This window comes from Schistocerca gregaria, chromosome 5, assembly GCF_023897955.1.
Source record: "Schistocerca gregaria isolate iqSchGreg1 chromosome 5, iqSchGreg1.2, whole genome shotgun sequence".
Lineage (NCBI taxonomy): Eukaryota > Metazoa > Arthropoda > Insecta > Orthoptera > Acrididae > Schistocerca > Schistocerca gregaria.
In genome coordinates this window covers 642333878-642357091 of record NC_064924.1, presented here as the reverse complement: position 1 = coordinate 642357091, position 23214 = coordinate 642333878, and the positions used below count along the sequence as shown (strand labels likewise).

The window sequence follows — 23214 nt, the reverse complement described above, 5'->3', positions numbered from 1 at the left end:
AAAATTTAATTAGGTAACTATTTTTTGAGGTGATAATCCTTATCAGCTACCTGTGTACTCCTGGGAATACAGCTGTGTTATCATTTCCGCTTAAGCACAATATTTCAATGACAGACTTAGTCACCATCTTCAGGTGCTATGAACAGTGTTGTTATGCCTACTTAAGCTACCCGAACTCCAACCAGTATGGTCAGAGGCCAGGCACCAAGTACACATAACAGCAAAACTCACAGTACACGAAGACGATGACTGAGTCAGTTGCTGAAATACATTGTGCATTAAAAAACAACTATAACTTGGCTGTACACCCATAGGTACACCATCAATCATACATCCCAAGAAAATCTAAGAGATTAATGACTACCTCTTGATTCATACACATCTTTATGACTGGACTGTGCCACTATGCCCCCCCCCCCCCCCCCTTAGGCCACCCCCGCCATTCAGCCTGCCTGCTATTTGTTCATTTCTCTCGTCAATCGACTCGACTGAATCGAGTTATTGAGTAGTTGTATTTTCCTATGTAGCACGCGTGTCTGCGTCATCGTATTTTATACATTTCTGTCCAGCACATAGGTAGCTAACACATACCTATGAGGATAGTTGTGGCCATTCTACTGATCTCGATAAGTTATTCTGTCTGGCATTTGTTCAAGAAAAGTTGCGAATAGTCTACTGTTTTCTTGTATGGAAAACCTTCGATACATGTTGTTGTTGTTGTTGTTGTTGTTGTTGTTGTGGTCTTCAGTCCAGAGACTAGTTTGATGCAGCTCTCCATGCTACTCTAGCCTGTGAAAGCATCCTCATCTCCCAGTACCTACTGCAACCTCAGACATGCCAACTTTCAAAAGTGAGAAATTAGGAGAATTTTAGCGGTGTACTATTGTGAATTACAACACATCCCTGATGATTAAAGTTGCAATAATTCAATACCTGCAACAATTCAATTACATTTGATTTATTATTTACATGTAAATACTAAATAATGGACATTCCTGAGCCTTCAGACTATATAATTTACCATTCAACATGCTGAACAACATAAATGATGAGCTCTGCAGGTTTCTTTGGATTCACACACATTCAAGTGAAGCACTCTTGAGTGAACTACAACAAAATTACGATCCGAGGAAACAAATTACCATCTATTAGATTTCTGTTTTGCCATTAGCACAGTTTTTGCATGAATAAATCACTGTTACATGATCACACGTTCATTTCATAATGCAACCCATATTTGCATGGCATCTTATATCTGTAAGACATCTTTCCCAAATTTAAATCAATTTTATACCAGATGTACATGTTAGGCTTAGCAAATAATCTGAATAGTTTATCACTCTGAATTTGTCCGATTATGGTAGTTACTTATTCAGCACACCCATAGCTGACTTAGCATTCTTCAAAAACTCTAAACTAAATTTCGGTTCAAAGCACTTGCCTTTTTGAACTGATTTTAAAATTAAAAATTTCTTCCAAAACGTTTCTGAAAGCACGGACCTGAGCTGAGTTTTGGTCTTTGTAACTGTACTAAAAATTCTCTCTCATTCCGCATTACTATGTGGAATTGACAAAATAGCCAGCATCACCTTTGCAAGTTTATTATATTGAAGAACCCCATCAGCTGATTTCATCTGACTTACCAATGCCCACTGAACATCAATTCCCTCTGCTGCCAAGTTGGTTTCTTCCAGCTGAAAGTTACAGAACTGAGAGTGGAGAATATCAAATTCTGTATCTAAGTGTTCACTTTCGCTAGTCAGAATATTAGGAAATCTGTTTATGAAGAATCTATGATTATAAGAAACATTTTCTTACAGACTTAAAGAATATAGACTTTTCCTCAGGCTTCAAATTGGCCACCAAGCCAAATGTAGAATTCCCTATCATCAGATCACAATCATCCTTTTGATTTGCTGGAGTGTGATAATCTACATCAGTAAGAGAGTTGGAGGTTTTAATAATGAGTGGTCTCACATATCTTGCCATCACATTCTTCAATAGTTCCTCCAAATTTGACCTCAATAAGTGGATACATGGAGCGCTTGACTGAAGAGCTACATTTGGGTTCTCAAAGATAGGCATAAATCTTGAAAGGAAAAGGCATAAAGATTTATGTAAATTTGATGACAAAAACATGAACGGTCGTTCCTCATGTGATAAAGCATAGTCCACAGCGTCAATGTTTTTCTGTAAAACTGATGATTGGATGTTTCTTTTATGTAAGGAGTGTGGTGAAATCTTATCACAGTGCTTGGACGTGTGATATGAAGTAGACACATCTAATTTTGAGTGTGTTTTGGAATTTTATAATTCTTCAAAGTTTCCACTTCAGAATCCTTACTTACAATTTCTCTCTTGAACAAACTAACCAAAGGGTCCCACTGCTCCAAAATCCTGCCTAAACATCTTTTTAACAATAACCATTGCGTAGGCACATGTTTCAGAATTTTCCTCATTTCTGTGCGATGTAAAATTTGAAACTTTCTAAATTTTTCTTTCCTCTTTGCACTCCTTTCCAAAGAATAAAATATGTGAATAATATTTTCATCAATGTTAAAGGCAAACATGCTGCCCCCTTCTCAACAGAAAGACTAATTAAGTGACAAAAACAGCCTACAATGATTAAGTTAGCAATTTCTTGCTTCAAACATCCTGCCACACCGTTTTTTAGCCCTACCATTACAGAAGCATTATCGGCACCAAAAACCAGACAGTTTTTTAATGGAATATGGAATTCCCATAAAGTTGAAAGTAGAACATCAGCAATATTAGGTCCAGTGGTATCCCCTTTTAAATTAGGCACAGAGAGTAGGCAATTTTGAATTTCATGGAGTTCAAGGCTGAAGAACAATACAATAATAGGATATAACTTAAAGTCCGTTTTATTACTACCATCGGTAGCAATAGCGATGGATTCCACTGCAAGTGCGTAATGACACTGCATTGTATGTCTTCGCCATTCTGCACGAAAAATAATCAACACCTCCAAGATACGCATCCAACAACTACTACAGAGTAAACAAATTCCGCAGCAGAACCAAGAACAAAATGGTCCTATGTTCTAAACAATGGTCTTGCAGCAGTGATGCCAACTCCAGTGCACCGTAAAGGGGAGTCAAGAATGAAATTGTCGAGTGGAGGAGTGGTGAGGGGAGAGTAGTAATCCTAAATATTTTTCTCCCTGAAACATTTATCACTCAAAATTCCCCCTAGGCAGCTTAATTCCCCCTAAATTTGGGGGAAAATCCCCCAACTTGGCAACACTGCCTTGTAGACACAACAACACTAATCACTTCGCTTGGAATGACTATCGACTACTCCTTGTCCACCATAACTTTATGATTGTGCTGGTGCTACCAGAAACGGAGGAAATTGGCACTAGTTGAAAGATATTCATTTGTCTCCAAACGCTGACAACGTTAAGTTCCTTACTTCCTTGCAGATACGAAGTGCGAGCTATGTCTACAGCTGCTCTCGATAGCCACCACATGTATCTTCGAAGTTTCGAAGTTAACGTACACAAGTAGCAGCCACATCTTGTTATCCACCAATATATTAAAGGCACAGGATTTTCAAATAGTAAGGAAAGTATTGAAACTGCTCTGAAAATCGGGAGATCAGTCTTCACGGTTGTGAGATCGGGAGGAAGAAGGGAAAATCGGGAGTCTCCCGCCTCAATCGGGAGAGTTTGCACATCTGCAACCTACATCCTACCGAGTCTCCTTAGTGTACTCACACCTCTTGGTCTCCCTCTAGGATTTTTACCCTCCACGCTACCCTCCAATAATAAATTGGTGATACCTTGATGCCTCAGAACATGTCCTATCAACTGATCCCTTCTTCTAGTCAAGGTGTGCCACAAATTTCTCTTCTCCCCAATTCTATTCAATACCTCCTCATTAGTTATGTGATCTACTCATCTAAACTTCAGCATTCTTCTGTAGCACCATATTTTGAAAGCTTTTATCCTCTTCTTGTCCAAACTATTTATCGTCCACGTTTCACTTACATACATGGCCACACTCCATACAAATACTTTCAGAAATGACTTCCTGACACTTAAATCTATACTCAATGTTAACAAATTTCTCTTCTTCAGAAACGTTTTCCTTGCCATTGCCAGTCTACATTTTATATCCTCTCTACTTTGACCATAATCAGTTATTTTGCTCCCCAAATAGCAGAACTCATTTACTACTTTAAGCGCCTCATTTCCTAATTTAATTCCCTCAGCATCACCCGACTTAATTCGACTACATTCCATTATCCTCATTTTGCTTTTGTTGTTGTTCATCTTATACCCTCCTTTCAAGACACTGTCCATTCCGTTCAACTGCTCTTCCAAGTCCTTTGCTGTCTCTGATAGAATTACAATGTCATTGACGAACCTCGAAGTTTTTATTTCTTCTACATGGATTTTAATACCTACTCTGAATTTTTCTTTTGTTTCCTTTACTGCTTGCTCAATATACAGTGTGAATAACATCTGGGAGAGGCTTCAAACCTGTCTCACTCCCTTCCCAACCACTGCTTCCCTTTGATGCCCCTCCTCTCTTATAACTGCCATCTGGTTTCTGTACAAATTGTAAATAGCCTTTCGCTCCCTGTATTTTACCCCTGCTACCTTTAGAACTTGAAAGAGAGTATTCCAGTCAGGATTGTCAAAAGCTTTCTCTAAGTCTACAAATGCTAGAAACGTAGGTTTGATTTTCCTTAATCTTTCTTCTAAGATAAGTCGTAAGGTCAGTATTGCCTCACGTATTCCAGTATTTCTACGGAATCCAAACTGATCTTCCCCGAGGTCGGATTCTACTAGTTTTTCCATTCGTCTGTACAGAATTCGTGTTAGTATTTTGCAGCTGTGGCTTATTAAACTGATTGTTCGGTAATTTTCACATCTGTCAACGCCTGCTTTCTTTGGGATTGGAATCATTATATTCTTCTTGATGTCTGAGGGCATTTCGCCTGTTTCATACATCTTGCTCACCAGATAGTAGAGTTTTGTCAGGGGCCTTGTTTCGGCTTAGGTCTTTCAGTACTCTGTCAAACTTTTCACGCAGTATCATACCTTCCATTTCATCTTCATCTACACCCTCTTCCATTTCCATAATATTGCCCTCAAGTACATTATCACACTTACACATACCCTCTATATACTCCTTCAACCTTTCTGCTTTCTCTTCTCTGCTTAGAACGGGGTTTCCATCTGAGCACTTGGTATTCACACTAGTGGTTCTCTTTTCTCTAAAACACTCTTTAATTTTCCTCTAGTTAGATATGCCTCTACATCCTTACATTTGTCTTCTAGCCATCCATGCTTAGCCATTTTGCACTTCCTGTCGATCTCATTTTTGAGACGTTTGTATTCCTTTTTGCCTGCTTCACTTATTGCATTTTTATACTTTCCCCTTTCATCAATTAAATTCAATATATTTTCTGTTACCCAAGGATTTCTACTAGCCCTCGTCTTTTTACCTAATTGATCTTCTGCTGTCTTCACTATTTCATCCCTCCCTCGATACATAACATTATAAATACGAACTATTCGCCAAATAGGAAGCTAGTTTACGTTCAGAAGCAGAAATATCACGACTAAAGAATGAATAAGTAAAAAGTCCTGGTTGTAGCAAGTGCAAGTGTGATGATTAGTCAACAGTGAGTGTGATCAGTTGATTGTGAAGTATTAATAATAGTAATTTGCCAGGGAGACTAGACACATAGAATTCATCATTTAAGGAAGAGAACCAAAATTGTAGCTTTTTTATATCAGAAGATGGCACTGTCTTGTGTATGTGTTAGTCATTTCAAATAAAACTTTCTTAAACATTGCATGTGACTTGATTATTTTTTATTATGGTAAAAGTAAAGGTAGCTCAAGATATCTTTAGCTCCCCCTCCTTGAGGTTTTTCTGTATCCACCATTGATGGAGCATTCCCTATAACTGTTAATGCTTCGAGTATCTTTTTAAATTCACTAAATTTTTAAATTCACTAAAAATGTAGAAGAGTAATATCCCCTCATGCAGTACACTAGTGGAATAGGAAAGAATTTGCACATTTTGGCAAACTTTGCTAAGAATTTTAATGCTGCTACCCCTAGACATTTTGATCAGTTGCTTGACAGCAATTTTCACAGTACCTGGTGAGGTTTGATAAACTTCACATTTGCAGAAAAATTGTAGTAATTTTCAAATTTGCTTGCATCTTCTTCTTTCTTCACTTTTCCTTTCTTCTCTTTTTCTTTTTTAACTACACTTGATTTACTTCCTTTGCTTCCAACCTTTACAGTTTTTGAAGCAGCCTTTCTCTCTTGCGCTTGTTTGCACTCCAGTTGAATGTACAATGTCTTCTTTCTACAACAAGAAAATTTATTGCAATTATGAAAGTATGTACCATTCAACGAAAAAAGCTGCTGCAAAAAATACTAAAATATTAGAGTAATGCAAACATGGAACTGAATCCTAAACTAAACTACACTACACTACACTATTCACTCTCAATTTGCAGTCACAGACCTTTAATACACCGTATTATGTAACACTAATTCAATCAAATTATTTCATAAATGCTACAGACCAATAACCCATCACAATGTTTTAGTATCACTACAAAACAAACAGCGAGCTTATTCTGTCACACAAGAAACAGCTGTTCTTATCACAAAGCAGAAAGCTAAAAATGGACGTCTCTAATTACACCAAATAGGAACAACATACTTGAGTTTCGGAGCACTGTGATGTGAACACAGCAGAAAACAGTATGTGATTAGGAAACACAAAACCCAGAACAACTGTTATGGCGACCTATTTAATCGTGTACATAACTGTAAATGGTGGGTCTGGCTTTCCCGTGACCTGGACACATGAACTACAGATGCATTCTCACCCCATGTGAAAAGATGTAATTTCATGTGAGAAAAGCGTACATGTGGTTTCTGTATATTTAAGAGAGCTGACACTGACAATAGCACATTCACAGTTTCGAGTCACACTGTCTCACAAACAATGGGAGAGCCATCTGAATGGGTCAATTATGAAGGCAATCACTGGAAGGAACACTGAGATGAATACAACGATAAATGTGATATCTTACGTCAAGCAACAACAACTCAGTGGCACTAGTTAAAACAGGAAGTTCACAGTTATAAAGTACATAGTTTTGATGAAAAAACAATGCAAAGCTCATTAACACTAAAAATGAGTCAACAAATTACTGGGCAGATGATCCTCTAAACATTGTGAACATCTTATTTCAGCTTACATTGCAGAATACTTGCTCTAGGTTCTCAGTGTCCAGGAAATCATAATATTTCTTCTATCTTTCTTCCATCGCCAAATGCAATAATATAAATGCTTTCCTTGTATCTTCCCCTTCCTGAAAACAAACTGATCTTCATCTAGTTGTAAAGCTACAATGCCAAATGAGATGTGAGCCACTCACCCCCCCCCCCCCCCCCCCCCCCCACCCAGCACCAGCCCACCATCACCACCACCACATTTGTGAGTACAATTGCTTTTCGTTCAAATGAAATGATTCAAAACAGATAGTTGACATAAATACGCATCTCAACAACTCAAATTTCCTGACTGAATTTTTCGCTCTCTAGCAGAGCGTGTGCTGACATGAAACTTCCTGCTGGATTAAAACTGTATACTGGATCAACACTCGAACTCGGGACCTTTCCATTTTTGGGCAAGTGCTCTACAAATTGAGCTAAGCAACCATGACCCACAACCCAGCCTCACAAATTTACTTTTGCAAGTATCTGTTCTCCTACATTCCGAACTTCAGAGAAATTCTTCTGCAAAACTTGCAAGACTAGTACTCCCGTAAGAAACGATAATGTAGAGATATGGCTCGGCCAAAGCCTTAGGGATGTTCCCAAAATAATTTTTTTATTTTGCAGTGAAGAGTGCGCTGATGTGGAACTTCCTGGCAGATTACAACTGTGTGCCTTTGCCAAGAGTTGAAACTGGCACCATTGCCTTTCGCAAGTAAGTGCTCTACCAACTAGGCTATCGAAATATGACTCGCACACAACCTGGCCTCACAGCCTCTCCCAATACCTCACCTTTCAAAGGTCCCAAATTTGAGTTTTGGTCCAGCACACAGTGTTAATCTGCAAGGAAGTTTCAACTTAAAATTTAATCTTTGGATGGCAAAGAGCAGCTAATAATTAACATGCATGACAAAATCAAAGAGTTCATGGAAAAGTTACATTTGTTTGAAGGGCGAATGAATAAAGGAAATTTAACATTTTTTGCTTGTCTGGCTTATTTAAAACAGCCTGAAGGTACCAGTACCAGTTTCAGCAATAACCAAACCAAGGCAACTCATCTTGCATTTGTAACATGATCCTGAGAGCAGCTCTTTGTAGTTGGTGACAGAAACCCATACAAGTCCTCATGCAGCTGGTGTACAATTCCAGTTACAGATTATTATTCCATGTTAACAAAAAAGGTGTGTAACATTTATGTTGAATGTTAATTGACAGGAATTTATTTTTTGTATACACACACATTCAGGGGGAGAGAGAAAAAAATAAAATAAAAATAAATAACTGAAAACAGGACGTTCATATTCACAGGACATGTACAGTAATATATTCTGCAGAAATGATTAGCATTTCGGTCACTTCGGTTCAGCATGAGCCCTGTTCCCTTGTAGGCACACAGTTCGCCATGATGACTTGTTCCATGTGTGATGGCATTGACACTTATAAGGCACAAATGACATCCTGTGGTATAGCCATCCCTGCTGCATTCACCTAGTTCCAAAGTCCATCTGTGGTGGTTGACACTGGATCACAGCAATGCACCCTTTGTTTCACCATACTCCACAAATTTTCAATTGGTGACAAGTCTGGCGATCTGGCGAGTCACGACAAAAAGCTGACATCTAGTGACACCAAGAACCCCGTGTTCATGCAACAACACGTACTTGTGCATTGTCTTCCTGAAAAAGGGTGTCCAGGGTGTTGTGGAGAAAGGGTATGACTACAGGTCACAGGATGTCATTCACTTAGGTCACACTGGTCACAGTGCTCTGAACACACGCAAATTGTCATTTGTAGTCTCGAGTTGGGGCTGTATGTCTTGTGCAAAAGCAGTCACTGTGATGGCCTTCCCCTCTCTGTGGCGAACCAAAATGCGGCCATCATTTTCAAACAAACAGAAGCTGCATTCATCTGAAAACACTACCTGATGCCATGCCTGTCCCCAGTGACATCGTTCCATACGCTATTGCATTATTCTGCACGCACATTTATCCAAGGGTGGTGCAGAAGTAGACGAAGTGCACATACCCATGTCATAATAAGTGGCAAAGACTGTCACCTCTGACAGTGTCCGCTCAAGTCACACTGTTCCACAACCTTAGGTTTATAGTGGCAATGATGGATGCAGTGACATTTTAATGGCAGATAGTGTTGCACTGTGATATCGATGCTGACCTCGATCCTGAGGGCCAACGTGGTTCAATTGCTTCTACAGAACATACTAATGTGAATGACGTGTGGAAATGACCATCCTACCTCTAGTCATTCAATGTGTTCCATTTTTTCTGAACAAGAATGTGTGTTTGGCTCTACCCTTTTTTCCATTAACACTAACTAAGATGATTGCCACCTTGGCTTTTAATTCTGACTAATGTGGCCTCTGCTGTATTTTTAAGTTAATCTGATGAGCTAAGCGCATGAAATGTGTTAATATTAATAAATATAATTTACACTGAGGTGAAAATAGTCATGAGGTACCCCCTAATATTGTGTCAAATCTCCTTTTGCCCAGCATAGTGCAGCAACTTGATGTGGCACTGACTCAACAAGTCGCTGCAAGTCCCCTGCAGAAATATTGAGTCACACTTTTTCTATTGCCATCCATAAATGCGTAAATGTTGCCAGTCCAGACTTAGCGCACAAACTGACCTCTTGATTATGTTCCCTAAATGTCTGATGGGATTCATGTCAGGCAATGTGGGTGGCCAAATCATTTGCTTGGAATATCCACAACGTTTTTCAAACCAATCATGAACAAGTGTCACCTGGTGACATGTTTGGGAAAATGTCCATGAATGGCTGCAAATGGTCTCCAAGTAACTGAACAAAATCATTTTCAGTCAATGATCGGTTCAGCTGGACCAGAGGACCCAGTCCACTGCATGTAAATACAACCCACACCATTACAGAGCCGCGATAACTTGCACAGTTCCTTGTTGACAACTTGGATCCATGGCGTCATGGGGTCTGTGCCACACTCTGAGCCTACTATCAGCTCTTCCGAACTGAAATCAGAACAGTCTCATATGGCCAGGCCATTGGTTCCCAGTCGTCTAAGGTCCAAAAAATATGGTCATGAGATCAGAAGAGGTGCTCCTGTTAGCAAACGCACTCGTATCAGTCGTCTGCTGCCACAGCCCACTAATACCAAATTTTGCCACATGACCTAACGGATAGTTTGTTGTATCCCTCACACTGATTTCTGCAGTTATTTCATGCAGAGTTGCTTGTCCACTGATAACTCTGTGCAAATGTCGCTGGTCTTGGTCGTTAAGTGAAAGCCATTGGCCGCTGTTGTCTATGGTGAGAAATAATACCTGAAAATTGGTATTCTCAACACACTCCCGACACTGTGTATCTCGGAATATTGAATTCCCGACTGACTTCCAAAATTAAATTTCTTGCAAGTCTAACTCCATTTATCATTCCATGTTCAAAGTCTGTTAATTCCAGTCGTGTTGCTATAATCACGTCGAAAGCCTTTTCACATGCACCTGAGTACAAACTACAGCTCTGCCAATGCACTGCCTTTTTATACCTTGTGCATGTGATATTGTCACTATCTACATATCACTATCCCATGACTTTTGTTACCACAGTGTATTTCGAATGATCTATTGCAAATATTCTTGTGCTAGCAATAACCAAATACAGACTACAATCTAGTGAAATAATAGATTACAGGACCACCTAATGTATGGACAAGAAACTATACTACAGTGGAATGTTAGCACTAGCGTTCACAAATGTCATCAGGCTTTGGTAGAATTCCAGGAACGTGGCCAGGCTTAATTCATTATGCCAGCTATTCTTGTGTACAGTGTAATGTGTTAGGATGGACGCTGAGTTGCCCTTGGTCATGCTTTAATGGGGTTGTATGCAGTTACAAGTAAACAACATTGTGTGACATGCAAAGAGCAACGAACTGGTGCTTGCACCATTCATTATAGTGCCAACTGTGGCCATGAGAAGGAATAGTTTTGAAGTACATGGAATGTGAAATCCTCCAACAGCATGTCGGTGATCAAACCCAGGAGAAAACTTGGTAAAGGAATGGAGAAAGGAGAGGGAGAGATTAGATTAGTTCTTCGTTCCATAGATCCATGTTGAGGAGATCCTCATGGATGTGGAACATGTCACATTTTTTTAATTTTTTATTTTTTTAAGCTGAAATAACAATACTAATAGTATAAATATATACAACACATCATTTGTTTCTATTTAAAAAAATCGTCAATGGAGTAGAAGGAGTTGGCCACTAGGAAGTCTTTCAGGCTCCTTTTAAACTGATCTCTATTTGTAACTAAATTTTTTATGTTTGCTGGCAAATTATTGAAGATGAGTGTTCCTGAGTAGTGGACCCCTTTTTGAACTAAAGTAAGTGCTTTTAAGTCCTTGTGCAGATCATTTTTGTTCCTGGTATTGTATGTATGAACTGAGCTGTTTGTTGGAAAAAGAGATATACAGGGTGATTCAAAAAGAATACCACAAATTTAAAAATGTGTATTTAATGAAAGAAACATAATATAACCTTCTGTTATACATCATTACAAAGAGTATTTAAAAATGTGTTCCCCCCCCCCCCCCCCCCCCCACTCAGAAAAAAGTTCAGAGATGTTCAATATGGCCCCTCCAGACACTCGAGCAATATCAACCCGATACTCCAACTCGTTCCACACTCTCTGTAGCATATCAGGCGTAACAGTTTGGATAGCTGCTGTTATTTCTCGTTTCAAATCATCAATGGTGGCTGGGAGAGGTGGCCGAAACACCATATCCTTAACATACTCCCATAAGAAAAAATCGCAGGGGGTAAGATCAGGGCTTCTTGGAGGCCAGTGATTAAGTGCTCTGTCACGGGCTGCCTGGCGGCCGATCCATTGCCTCGGGTAGTTGACGTTCAGGTAGTTACGGACAGATAAGTGCCTATCAGGAGGTTTAACACCATACTTCGTTCGAAATGCATGCTGAACAACTGTCGTCGATTCACTTCTGCCGTACTCAATAACACAAAAAGCTTTCTGTTGAGCGGTCGCCATCTTAGCATCAACTGACGCTGACGCCTAGTCAACAGCGCCTCAAGCGAACAAATGTACAACTAAATGAAACTTTATAGCTCCCTTAATTCGCCGACAGATAGTGCTTAGCTCTGCCTTTTGTCGTTGCAGAGTTTTAAATTCCTAAAGTTGTGGTATTCTTTTTGAATCACCCTGTATTATTTAGGACAAATTTCATTAAGGAGTAAATATACTGAGAGGCAGTAGTTAGTATACTCAGTCCTTTGATGAGGTTTCTACAAGACGTCCGTGAGTTTACTCCACAAATAATACGTATTACATGCTTTTGGACTCTGAAAACTTTTGTTTGACTTGAAGAGTTACCTCAAAATATTATACCATATGACATTATGGAATGAAAGTGGGCAAAGTATGCAAGCTTTTTCACTTTTATGTCGCCTATGTCTGCTAACACTCGAATTGCAAATACAGATTTGTTAAGGCGTTTCTGCAGTTCTGTAGTGTGCTGCTCCCAACTGAATTTATTATCAAGTTGTAATCCCAGGAATTTAAGACTGTCAACCTCTTCTATCTGCTCTTCTTCGAACTTTATGCATATGCTGTGTGGAAACCTCTTACAGGTTCTGAATTGCAAATAGTGAGTCTTTTCGAAGTTTAATGTCAGTGAGTTGGCTTTAAACCATTTATTAATATCCATGAAAATATCATTAGCAGATCTTTCTAGAACTACACTCGACATACTATTTATTGCAATACTTGTGTCATCTGCAAACAAAACGAACTCTGCTTCTGGCAGTGTAACTGATGAGAGATCATTAATGTACACAATAAAAAGCAATGGATCCTTGTGGGACACCACATTTAATTTCTTCCCATTCTGATGATGACTGATGACTTAATTCACTAGACCCTTGCACTGACATCCTTTGTTTCCTGTTAGCGAGGTATGACTTGAACCATTTTGCAGCACTGCCCTTGACACCATAGAATTCTAATTTATTTAAAAGGATGTTGTGGTTTACACAATCAAATGCCTTTGACAAATCACAGAAAATACCTGCTGCTTGTAACTTGTTATTTAATGAATTAAGTACATTTTCACTGTAGGTGTAAATAGCCTTTTCGATATCAGAACCCTTCAGAAATCCAAACTGTGTTCTTGATAATATGTTATTTGTGGTCAGATGGTTGAGAAGCTGCCTGTAGATTGCTTTTTCTAAAATTTTTGAGAATCTGGCAAAAGTGAAATCGGTCTGTAGTTTGATGGCATCTCTTTACCCCCTTTCTTGAATAGAGGCTTAACATCTGCATATTTTAGCCAGTATGGAAATGTCCCAGTTATAATTGACTGGTTACACAAGTAACTTAGAATTGTACTAAACTCGCAAGAACATGCCTTAATTAACTTTGTTAATATTTCATCGTAACCACTAGAATGCTTTGTTTTTAAAGATTTTATTATGGAAGTTATTTCTTTTGGTGAAGTGAGTGACATATTCATGTACCTGAAGCTATTTGTAAAGGCTAGTTTCAGATATTCAAGTGCATTATTTACTGATCCTGTCAATCCCATTCTATCAGTAACGGATATAAAGTACTTGTTAAATAGATTTGCCACACTATGCCCATCGGTTACTAATGTGTCATCTACCCTTAGTGCTATTTGCTCCAGTTCCTTTCTGGTTCTACCAGTCTCCTCTTTCACTATATCCCATATTGTTTTTATTTTGTTCCCTGACATTGCTATCTTCTTCTGGTAGTGTATTTGTTTAGATGTCTGAATTACATTTTATAATATTTTACAGTATTCCTTGTATTTAGCTAAATCATCAGCATTGGAGCTTTTCTTGGTCGATAGATACATTTTCCTTTTTGTGTTAGTGGAAATCTTTATTCCTTGTGTGAGCCATGGTTTTATTATAATCTTCTGTTTAATTTGAGTAACTTTTAGAGGAAAACAGTTTTCAAACATGGTACTGACATTGTTCATGAATGTGTTATATTTTTCATTCATGTCATGAGCACTATAAACATCTTTCCAGTTCATATCTTTGAGCAGTTTTCTAAAACCACTCAATTTTTGGTTGATTGAATACTCTCCTATACTCAGATTTAGCAGTCTTGATAATCTGCTTAGAATTTACATCTAAAACAAGGAGCTGCATGTCATGATCTGATAGTCCCTTTATTACAGGTTTTATGATATGATTTTGTTCCTTTAATTTGTCTATAAAAATGTTATCAATGGCTGTCCTTGAGGATTCAGTGATCCTAGTTGGAAGGTTTACAGTGTGAGTTAGATTGAAAGACAACATTACTAACTGCAGTAAATGTTTACCGGAAGGTTGAATAAGAAAATCTGTATTAAATTCACCAGCAATCAAAAGTCTTTGTTTCTTACTGTTAAATAACCCAATAGAGCTTCTAGATGATTAATGAATAGATTATAATTTCCTGCAGAGATGTTTCAATTAGAATGGCAGCAATTAGCAGGCAAAGATCAAGAAATAAGCCAATCGTGATGTTGTTAACCAAAGCCCTGGTCCAAGTGAAGAAGGGCAGGGAAAATGAAATTCTTATATTGACAGGAAAAATAAATTTGGAGGATATTGTCATGGACTGGAGGAGTCTTGCCAGGCACCACCTGTTTGCGTAACTCCTTCCAAATCCCTCACAAAAATGTTAATCTAGCATTACATCAGATCTGATGCCATAGACCTAGAGATTATAATAAGTGTACACAATCTCATGGTCAACAGTTACAATTACATTCTTTTTCCTCAAACAACTTGTACCTCAAGTACATTCATTGTTTCTTTCTTATCCCAGTCTATCCCACACCCTCTAATCAAATCCAAAGCCAGTCCATCAATTAGTAACACAACTGCTTCAAAGATGTATTAAAACTTGTTTCTACAATTCCTTCTTCTTCTCCTTCTTCTTCTCCTCCTCCTCATTCTAAATGTTGTCTTTAATTGTACTATGTACATTTTGATGTCTCGACTAGAGGCTATCAATTCATTATAGTTTCCCAGAAAAAGCTGTAACCCGTGAATGTATGTCTGTATCACAGACAACTCCTACTCCATCATAGGGCCGCCTAGGAAATCAGCCATGTGATCTACCAACTTAGCTGCAACCACTGTGAGACATTCTAAGTGGGCATGACACTAACAAGCTGTCTGCATGAACGACCACTGCCAAAATATGGCCAAGAGGGTGCTGGACCACCATCTTGCTGAATGTGGCACCCAAGAAGATATGATTCACTTCAAAGACTACTTCACAAGCTATGCCATCTGGATTCTTTCCACAGTACTAGGTTAACTGAACTATGCATGTGGGAACTCTCCCTGCAACCTTCAAACTTCACTACTCCCTGTCCTCCAACTACCTTTCCCTTTCCCTGTTCCCAGTCCAGTACTACACATGCTCTCTTTCCTGTCAACACATCTGCATTGTCCTAGAGGGAGGGAGGGAGGGGGAGGGGGGAGGGAGAGGGAGAGGGAGAGAGAGAGAGAGAGAGAGAGAGAGAGAGAGAGAGAGAGAGAGAGAGAGAGGGAGGGAGGGAGGGAGGGGGAGGGGGAGAGGGGGCAGAGGGGGGGAGAGGGGGGGGAGGGAGAGAGAGAGAGAGAGAGAGAGAGAGAGAGAGAGAGAGAGAGAGAGCGGGGGGGAGGGAGTTGTGCGTGTGTGAGTTTTCTACTTCTGATGAAAGACTCACAACAAAATCTAGTTTTTTTTTTTTTTCATTGTATCTGTCTGCAACTGAACAGCTCCTCTATGTGGTGAGTAGTAATCCATCATCTCCATATTGTTATTATCCCATCCTGGACTTTCAGCTGTAAGGTATTCCATGTTTTGAGAGGTAATAGTATGGACTAGAACACGAAAAAAATATACATTGAACATGGAGTCTAAAACGCATACGTTCAGGGCTATGAGCACTTCCCCACCTTTGCTACTGTGAAACAAATCTCTTCTACTGCAACCTCTTTGCTATCACGAATGCCCTACTGAATGCAGTAAACAAATGGGAGCATATTACTCTATTACAATCCTTGGATACAACATGCAGTAAATACCTGTTAGTATTATTACTGTAAATTGTGTTCACAGGTCTGGGTAAGTGCAGTGCATACATCAGTTCAAATTGGATCAGGTTGTGTTTTGTAAGTTCATGAAATACTTTTCTTGTAGATTTATATTTGCGCTTATCAGGATAATGGAAGCCTGTGATTACACAGGGGATGTGGTCTTCTGTTACGGTTTGGCAAATGAAAGCAACTGTCCAGTACATGTCCTGTAAGCTGAAAAATATCCAGAGTACCATGTGAACAGTTATTCAGCCATCTTTTCCAGTAACTAGCAGACTCTGGCTTACTAATTCCAGCAATGGCAGATCACAGCAGACCTCACACTGTTTGTACTTCTATTGTGCAGTAGCGAATATTAAAAGTGGACAAAGATCTCTGGAACTAGTGCACGTAGAATTTCAGCATTTATCAGAGTTAGTCATTGTTTAATCTGTGCAATACTGCATGAACAGTTAGTATACCCATATCATAAATGGCGTGTCAAAACCCTTCGGCCACAAATTCAGCCTTCCTGAATGTAGTGCTGTGCATGGCTGCTGAAAATTTGTGGTGAAAATCCACTTTCCACACCAAAGATATTTTTCACAGACAAAAGCTAGTTTCAGGTAAAATGGGATTGTCAATTTTTTTTAATCAACATGTGTGGGCTGTTGGATATTCACATGCAGTTGAAGAAGCAAGGAATCAGTGCACATTTTCAATTAACTTAAGGACAAGTTACTGGCAATAGATTAATAGGACCTTATATACTACCAAACAGGTTGACTGGTGCAAAGTATCGTCAGTTCCTATCAAATGACCTCCTTATCCTGCTAGGAAAGAAACTATTCCAACAATGCCTGGAGAAGTAGTTCATGCATGATGAAGAGCCTGCAGTGGAATTTCATGATCTGTGTGTAGACATGTAATCCCAGATACCTCTGCAAACTTACCAACAAACTGTTGGATCCCTGATATGCAAAATCACTCACGTATTTCATTCCAAAGGCAGATAAAGAAGCTATTAAGCAGGTAGTCATAATGTTTTGGCTCATCAGTGTAATATTGGTGCTTTTTTGCATGTGTTACCCTATAAATTCCTAAAAGGTGGGAATTTTTGCGAGATGGGATCTGGATAAATTGAAGGACCCAAAGGCTGTAGAGAGTTTCAGAGAGAGCATTATAGAACTATTCACAAGAATGAGGGAAAGAAATACAGTAGAAGCAGAATGGGTAGCTTCGAAAGATGAAATTATAAAGGCAGCAGAGGATCAAGTAGACAAAAAGACAAGGGTTAGTAGAAATCCTTGGGTAACAGAAGACATATTAAATTTAACTGAGGAAAAGAGAAAATTTAAAAATGCAGTAAATGAAGCAGGCGAAAAGGAATACAAACATCTCAAAAATGAGATCGACAGGAGGCGCAAAATGCCTAAACAGGGATAGCTAGAGGACAAATATACGGATGTAGAGGCATTTATCACTAGGGGTAACATAGATACTGCCTACAGGAAAATTAAAGAGACCTTTGGAGAAAAGAGAACCACCTGAATGAATACCCTCAGATGGAAACCCAGTTCTAAGCAAAGAAGGGAGAGCAGAAAGGTCGAAGGAGTATATAGAGGGTCTATACAAGGGAGATGTACTTGAGGACAATATTATGGAAATGGAAGAGGATGTAGATGAAGATGAAATGGGAGATACGATACTGCGTGAAGAGTTTGACAGAGCACTGAAAGACCTAAGTCAAAACAAGGTCCCAGGAGTAGACAACATTCCATTAGAACTACTGATAGCCTCAAGAGAGCCAGCCTGGACAAAACTCTACCATCTGGTGAGCAAGATGTATGAGACAGGGGAAATACCCTCAAATTTCAAGAAAAATATAATTATTCCAATCACAAAGAAAACAAGTGTTGACATGTGTGAAAATTACTGAAATATCAGTTTAATGAGTCACGGCTCCAAAATACTAACCCAAATTCTTTACAGACGATGCAGACAAATGGAAAAACTGGTAGAAGCCGACCTAGGGAAGGATCAGTTTGGATTCTGTAGAAATGTTGGAACACATGAGGCAATACTGACCCTATGATTTATCTTAGAAGATAGGTTAAGGAAAGGTAAAATTACGTTTGTAGTACTGGTAGACTTAGACAAGGCATTTGACAATGTTGATTGGAATAATCTACCTCTGAAGGTAGCAGGGATCAAATACAGGGAGTGAAAGGCTATTTACAATTTGTACAGAAACCAGATGGCAGTTAGGAGAGTTGAGGGGCATGAAAGAGAAGCAGTGGTTGGGAAGGGAGTGAGACTGGGTTGTAGCCTATCCCCGATGTTATTCAATCTGTATATTGAGCAAGCAGTAAAGGAAACAAAAGAAAAATCTGAAGTAGGAATTAAAATCCATAGTGAAGAAATAAAAACTTTGCGGTTTGCCAATGACACAGTAATTCTGTCACACCCCAAAGGACCTGGAAGAGCAGTTGAACGGGATAGACAGTGCACTGAAAGGAGGATATAAGATGAACATCAACAAAAGCAAAATGAGGATAATGTAATGTCATCTGATTAAATCAGGTGATGCCAAGGGAATTAGATTAGGAAATGAGACACTTAAAGTAGTAGATGAGTTTTGCAAAATAAATGACGATGGTCGAAGTAGAGAGGATATAAAATGTTGATTGGCACTGGCAAGGAAAGAGTTCTTGAAGAAGAGAAATTTGTTAACACTGAGTATAGATTTAAGTGTCAGGAAGTCTTTTCTGAAAGTATTTGTATGGAGTGTACCCATGTATGGAAGTGAAACATGCATGATAAATAGTTTAGACAAGAAGGGAATATAAGCTTTTGAAATGTGGTGCTACAGAAGAATGCTGAAGAGTAGATGAGTAGATCACGTAACTGATGAGGAGGTACTGAATAGAATAGGAGAGAAGAGGAATTTGTGGCACAACGTGACTAGAAGAAGGGATCAGTTGGTAGGGCATATTCTGTGGCATCAAGGCATCACCAATTTAGTACTGGAGGGAAACATGGAGAGTAAAAAAAAATCATAGAGGGAGACCAAGAGATGAAGACACTAAGCAGATTCAGAAGGATGTAGGTTGCAACAGTTACTTGGAGATGAAGAAGCTTGGGCAGAATAGAGCAACATAGAGGGCTGCACCAAACCAATCTCTGGACTGAAGACCACAACCACAACATACCCTTTCAGATACATCATACAAAAATGTGCCAGTAAAATTTTAAAGAATGGCACAAATGGCTGGTCTTCTGCACCTGAAATTTTTCTATGTGGCTCATCCTCAACACATTAAGTTTAGAATGAGTCAAACGATTTGTGATTTAAGAAATTCATCTCAGATGTAACATCATTCATCTTGCCTAAAAGGAAATTTACTTTGAAAGTAAAGCTTCTGAAGCCACAATTCGCAATATTTTCCCATGACCTGTTAAAAATAGGTCCTTTTGAACAGTTGCCAGAGAACGCCAGAAAACAGTCATTACTGCACATGTGCAGCTGCAATGACATAGGATTTTCATGCTTGGTGTTTACTCATATGGCTTTGTTGCATTTCTATTTAGAATTCTGTGCTTGGTGGGGCATCATGTGACCATGTGCTGGAATGCAGCATGTTGTTCGGAGGGCATTTATGGATTTATTGTACTGAGGACAATTGTTTCATCATATCCTATCCAGATAAAGTATGCAAAATAACAAAGCAGTCCTTGGTATTATATTCGTTTGAAAAACTCAAAATATCCTAATATTTTGCTATGTGGTGACTTTAACATAAGATTTTTTTCATCAGTACTCTGCAGTACTGTCAGCTAGCATTTTGTTTCCACACAATACAGCAAAAAGATAGTAAGAAGGAATACAAATTTCTTGGAAAAATAAAAAACAAATAAAAAGTTGTTTTCATACAGCCAATTGAGGTAACTTTATACCACTTTTTTCCATTTGTTGAAAGCAGTGTAAACAAGATAATGTTAAACATCACAACAGACATTGTAACATTTTACATTTATAGTAATTGATTGCTTGGGAAAGTGAAAATGTACACTAACTACGCTCTATTAGAGTAAAATCTTATTTTAATACTAGTACAAAGTTACACTGTCATTTAGGATAACTTTAAACCAGTCTTAAATATAGAAATTGTCTTATATTTAATGCTCTGGATTAATTTTGGTCATACCAGGAGGAAATTGGGGGTTAATAAGAAGCAAAAACAAACAATGTTACATTCAGTATTGCAGGTTTATTTTGAAGTATCACGATATTTGATAGACCTGGCATTGTTTAACTTAAATCACTATCGCCATCATCACAAGTGTGAAAACTTGTAAGATAGTGGAAATACAACTGAAATATTAATTAGAAACCACAATAGTAGTAAAACTGTTACTATCTGTCTCGCGTGTGTTAAGTAAGTGGATCAGCACCCATTGGCAACAAAAGTACTAAACAGTACAAAGATATCCTGACTGGTAAAAAGTTACCCTGATTGACTTTTGTCAGAACAACAGACAATGTTTTTTTGTGATTTTTCAAATGGTATAAAAAAATTAACAAGGTTATCTTTGAAGCCAAGAAACTGTGTAACTAGCAGTTTATATTCTACTGCAGGAGTAAATACAAGGCCTTGTGGAGAGTTCCAATGATAAAACATGGTATGCTACCAGTCTAAAATTTACAAAAGAATGGCATTCTGTAAACTTAAGATGCAAACAATACACTTTAAGAAATAACGTCAAACTTAGAAGCTGTACCACACAAGTGTTGAAACATGTCTAGTGATCAAAAAACATTAGGTTTCATAGGAGGCAGAGCCGTAAAATTCTGCTAAAGCTGTCAGTATATTGGAAACAAAATGTTTTATTCAGTACTACTGACCAAAATTGCCTGCTTATTTGTCTTCAGGTGAACATCTCAATATGTTCATACATATATATCATTAATAGATCTCATATTACGTCAGAAAAGAAACGAAATCAGAACACTCCAACAGCACTGAATTTTCATAAAGCATACTAAATTGCATAATTTGGCTTGAAGTGCACATTCATACATCCAGATTCACAAGAAGTAGGTTGCTAAATGGTACTGAGCTTTTAAGTGTGGTTTTCAGAATGTAGATTTTCTTGGAGTACCAGTAATGTATTATTTCATATTTGGTTCTTTATTATGGCATTATGCCATAGGAGCCGAAAAAGTGCACTTGAAGTTCAGCAAACAGCTGAAACAAGCCAGCAGAGTGAAGTGAAACACTTTGTTTCAAATAAATTGACTGCCTCTGTGGAAAATATTAATAAAAGCCAAATTCCTTTTGCAAGCCAACAAAAATAACTTCATTGTTCTGCAAAATGAAAAAAATTCTGTTCCCCCCCCCCCCCCCCCCCCCTAGTGCGTATAACCCCTGTCATTTTAATGTCCTTACCAATGAATTTGCCCAGCATGAATGGGCAAAACACAAAACATCTTTGATAGGCACCAACAAGACATTCAGTTGCAGAAGATCGGATCTTTTATTATTTGTATGGTAAAGCATTACTTAAGTAGCACATGAAAAAAAATGGCTGCCAATACTGACAAAAGAAAACAAAATAGATTTTGTAACAAAAAATATACTCAGAAAACAGTAAAAAGTTATCTAACATATGAAAATATATACATTTTTCGGTAATTGTACTCACAATTCTCTAACAAAGTCGATAACGGCCTCATCTTTCGAAATTGCATCAGCTATTATATGCTGACAACCAGTAATCACTTCCTGAATGGTTGATCGTCCTTTAACTCCTGGCTGTACCAAGTTACTGCAAACTATTTCTCCCTCTCCATTTAATATGGCCATTGCTGGAGCCTCCAAACCAAGCTTCCGAGCTCGGTCTGCCAAAGTTCCTGTGCCGCCTGTCTTGTATGGAGCATACTGTTAACAGAATCACAAGCAACATAATTATTGAAGTATGTTTTGTGATGTTCCTTTACATATAAAATTGCTCAAAGTAATTTTGTAGGTTCATGCTTTCCAAGCTCTTGATGAAGGGGGCCAGAACAGAAAGGAACCAACAGCTGGGAAACAAGAATGAGGCAAGTTGGAAGAAGGAATGAGGTAGATCGATGGGGGATACAGAGAAAGTGATGAACAGAGAGGTAGGGAGGGGCAAGAAGAGGGCGAGGGGGAGAAGGGATAGGGCGAGGGGGAGAAGGGGGAGGGCGAGGGGGAGAAGGGGGAGGGCGAGGGGGAGAAGGGGGACGGCGAGGGGGAGAAGGGGGACGGCGAGGGGGAGAAGGGAGAGGGCGAGGGGGGAGGGGAGAGGGCGAGGGGGAGAAGGGAGAGGACGAGGGGGAGGAGGGCGAGGGGGAGAAGGGAGAGGGCGAGGGGGAGAAGGGAGAGACGAGGGGGAGGAGGGCGAGGGGGAGAAGGGAGAGGGCGAGGGGGAGAAGGGAGAGGGCGAGGGGGAGAAGGGAGAGGGCGAGAACACGCGATCTAGTGTCGAGGGGGAGAAGGGAGAGGGCGAGGGGGAGAAGGAGAGGGGGGAGGGGGAGAAGGAGAGGGGGGGAGGGGGCGAGAAGGAGAGGGGGAGGGCGAGAAGGAGAGGGGGAGGGCGAGAAGGAGAGGGGGAGGGCGAGAAGGAGAGGGGGAGGGCGAGAAGGAGAGGGGGAGGGCGAGAAGGAGAGGGGGAGGGCGAGAAGGAGAGGGGGAGAAGGAGAGGGGGAGAAGGAGAGGGGGAGGGCGAGAAGGAGAGGGGGAGGGCGAGAAGGAGAGGGGAAGGGCGAGAAGGAGAGGGGGAAGGGCGAGAAGGAGAGGGGGAGGGCGAGAAGGAGAGG

At 39.5% G+C, this 23214-nt stretch overlaps 1 protein-coding gene across 1 annotated transcript in view; it reads right to left on the bottom strand.

Moving 5' to 3' along the window:
- LOC126273093 (S1 RNA-binding domain-containing protein 1) overlaps positions 1 to 23214 on the bottom strand; it is a 189316-nt gene that overhangs the window by 84792 nt on the left and 81310 nt on the right. The window contains exons 6-7 of the mRNA XM_049976518.1: positions 22077 to 22312; positions 6143 to 6356 (exon numbers count right to left, since the gene is read on the bottom strand). Of these exons, the coding sequence (XP_049832475.1) occupies positions 6143 to 6356; positions 22077 to 22312 (450 nt within the window). The remainder of the gene's footprint in view (positions 1 to 6142; positions 6357 to 22076; positions 22313 to 23214) is intronic.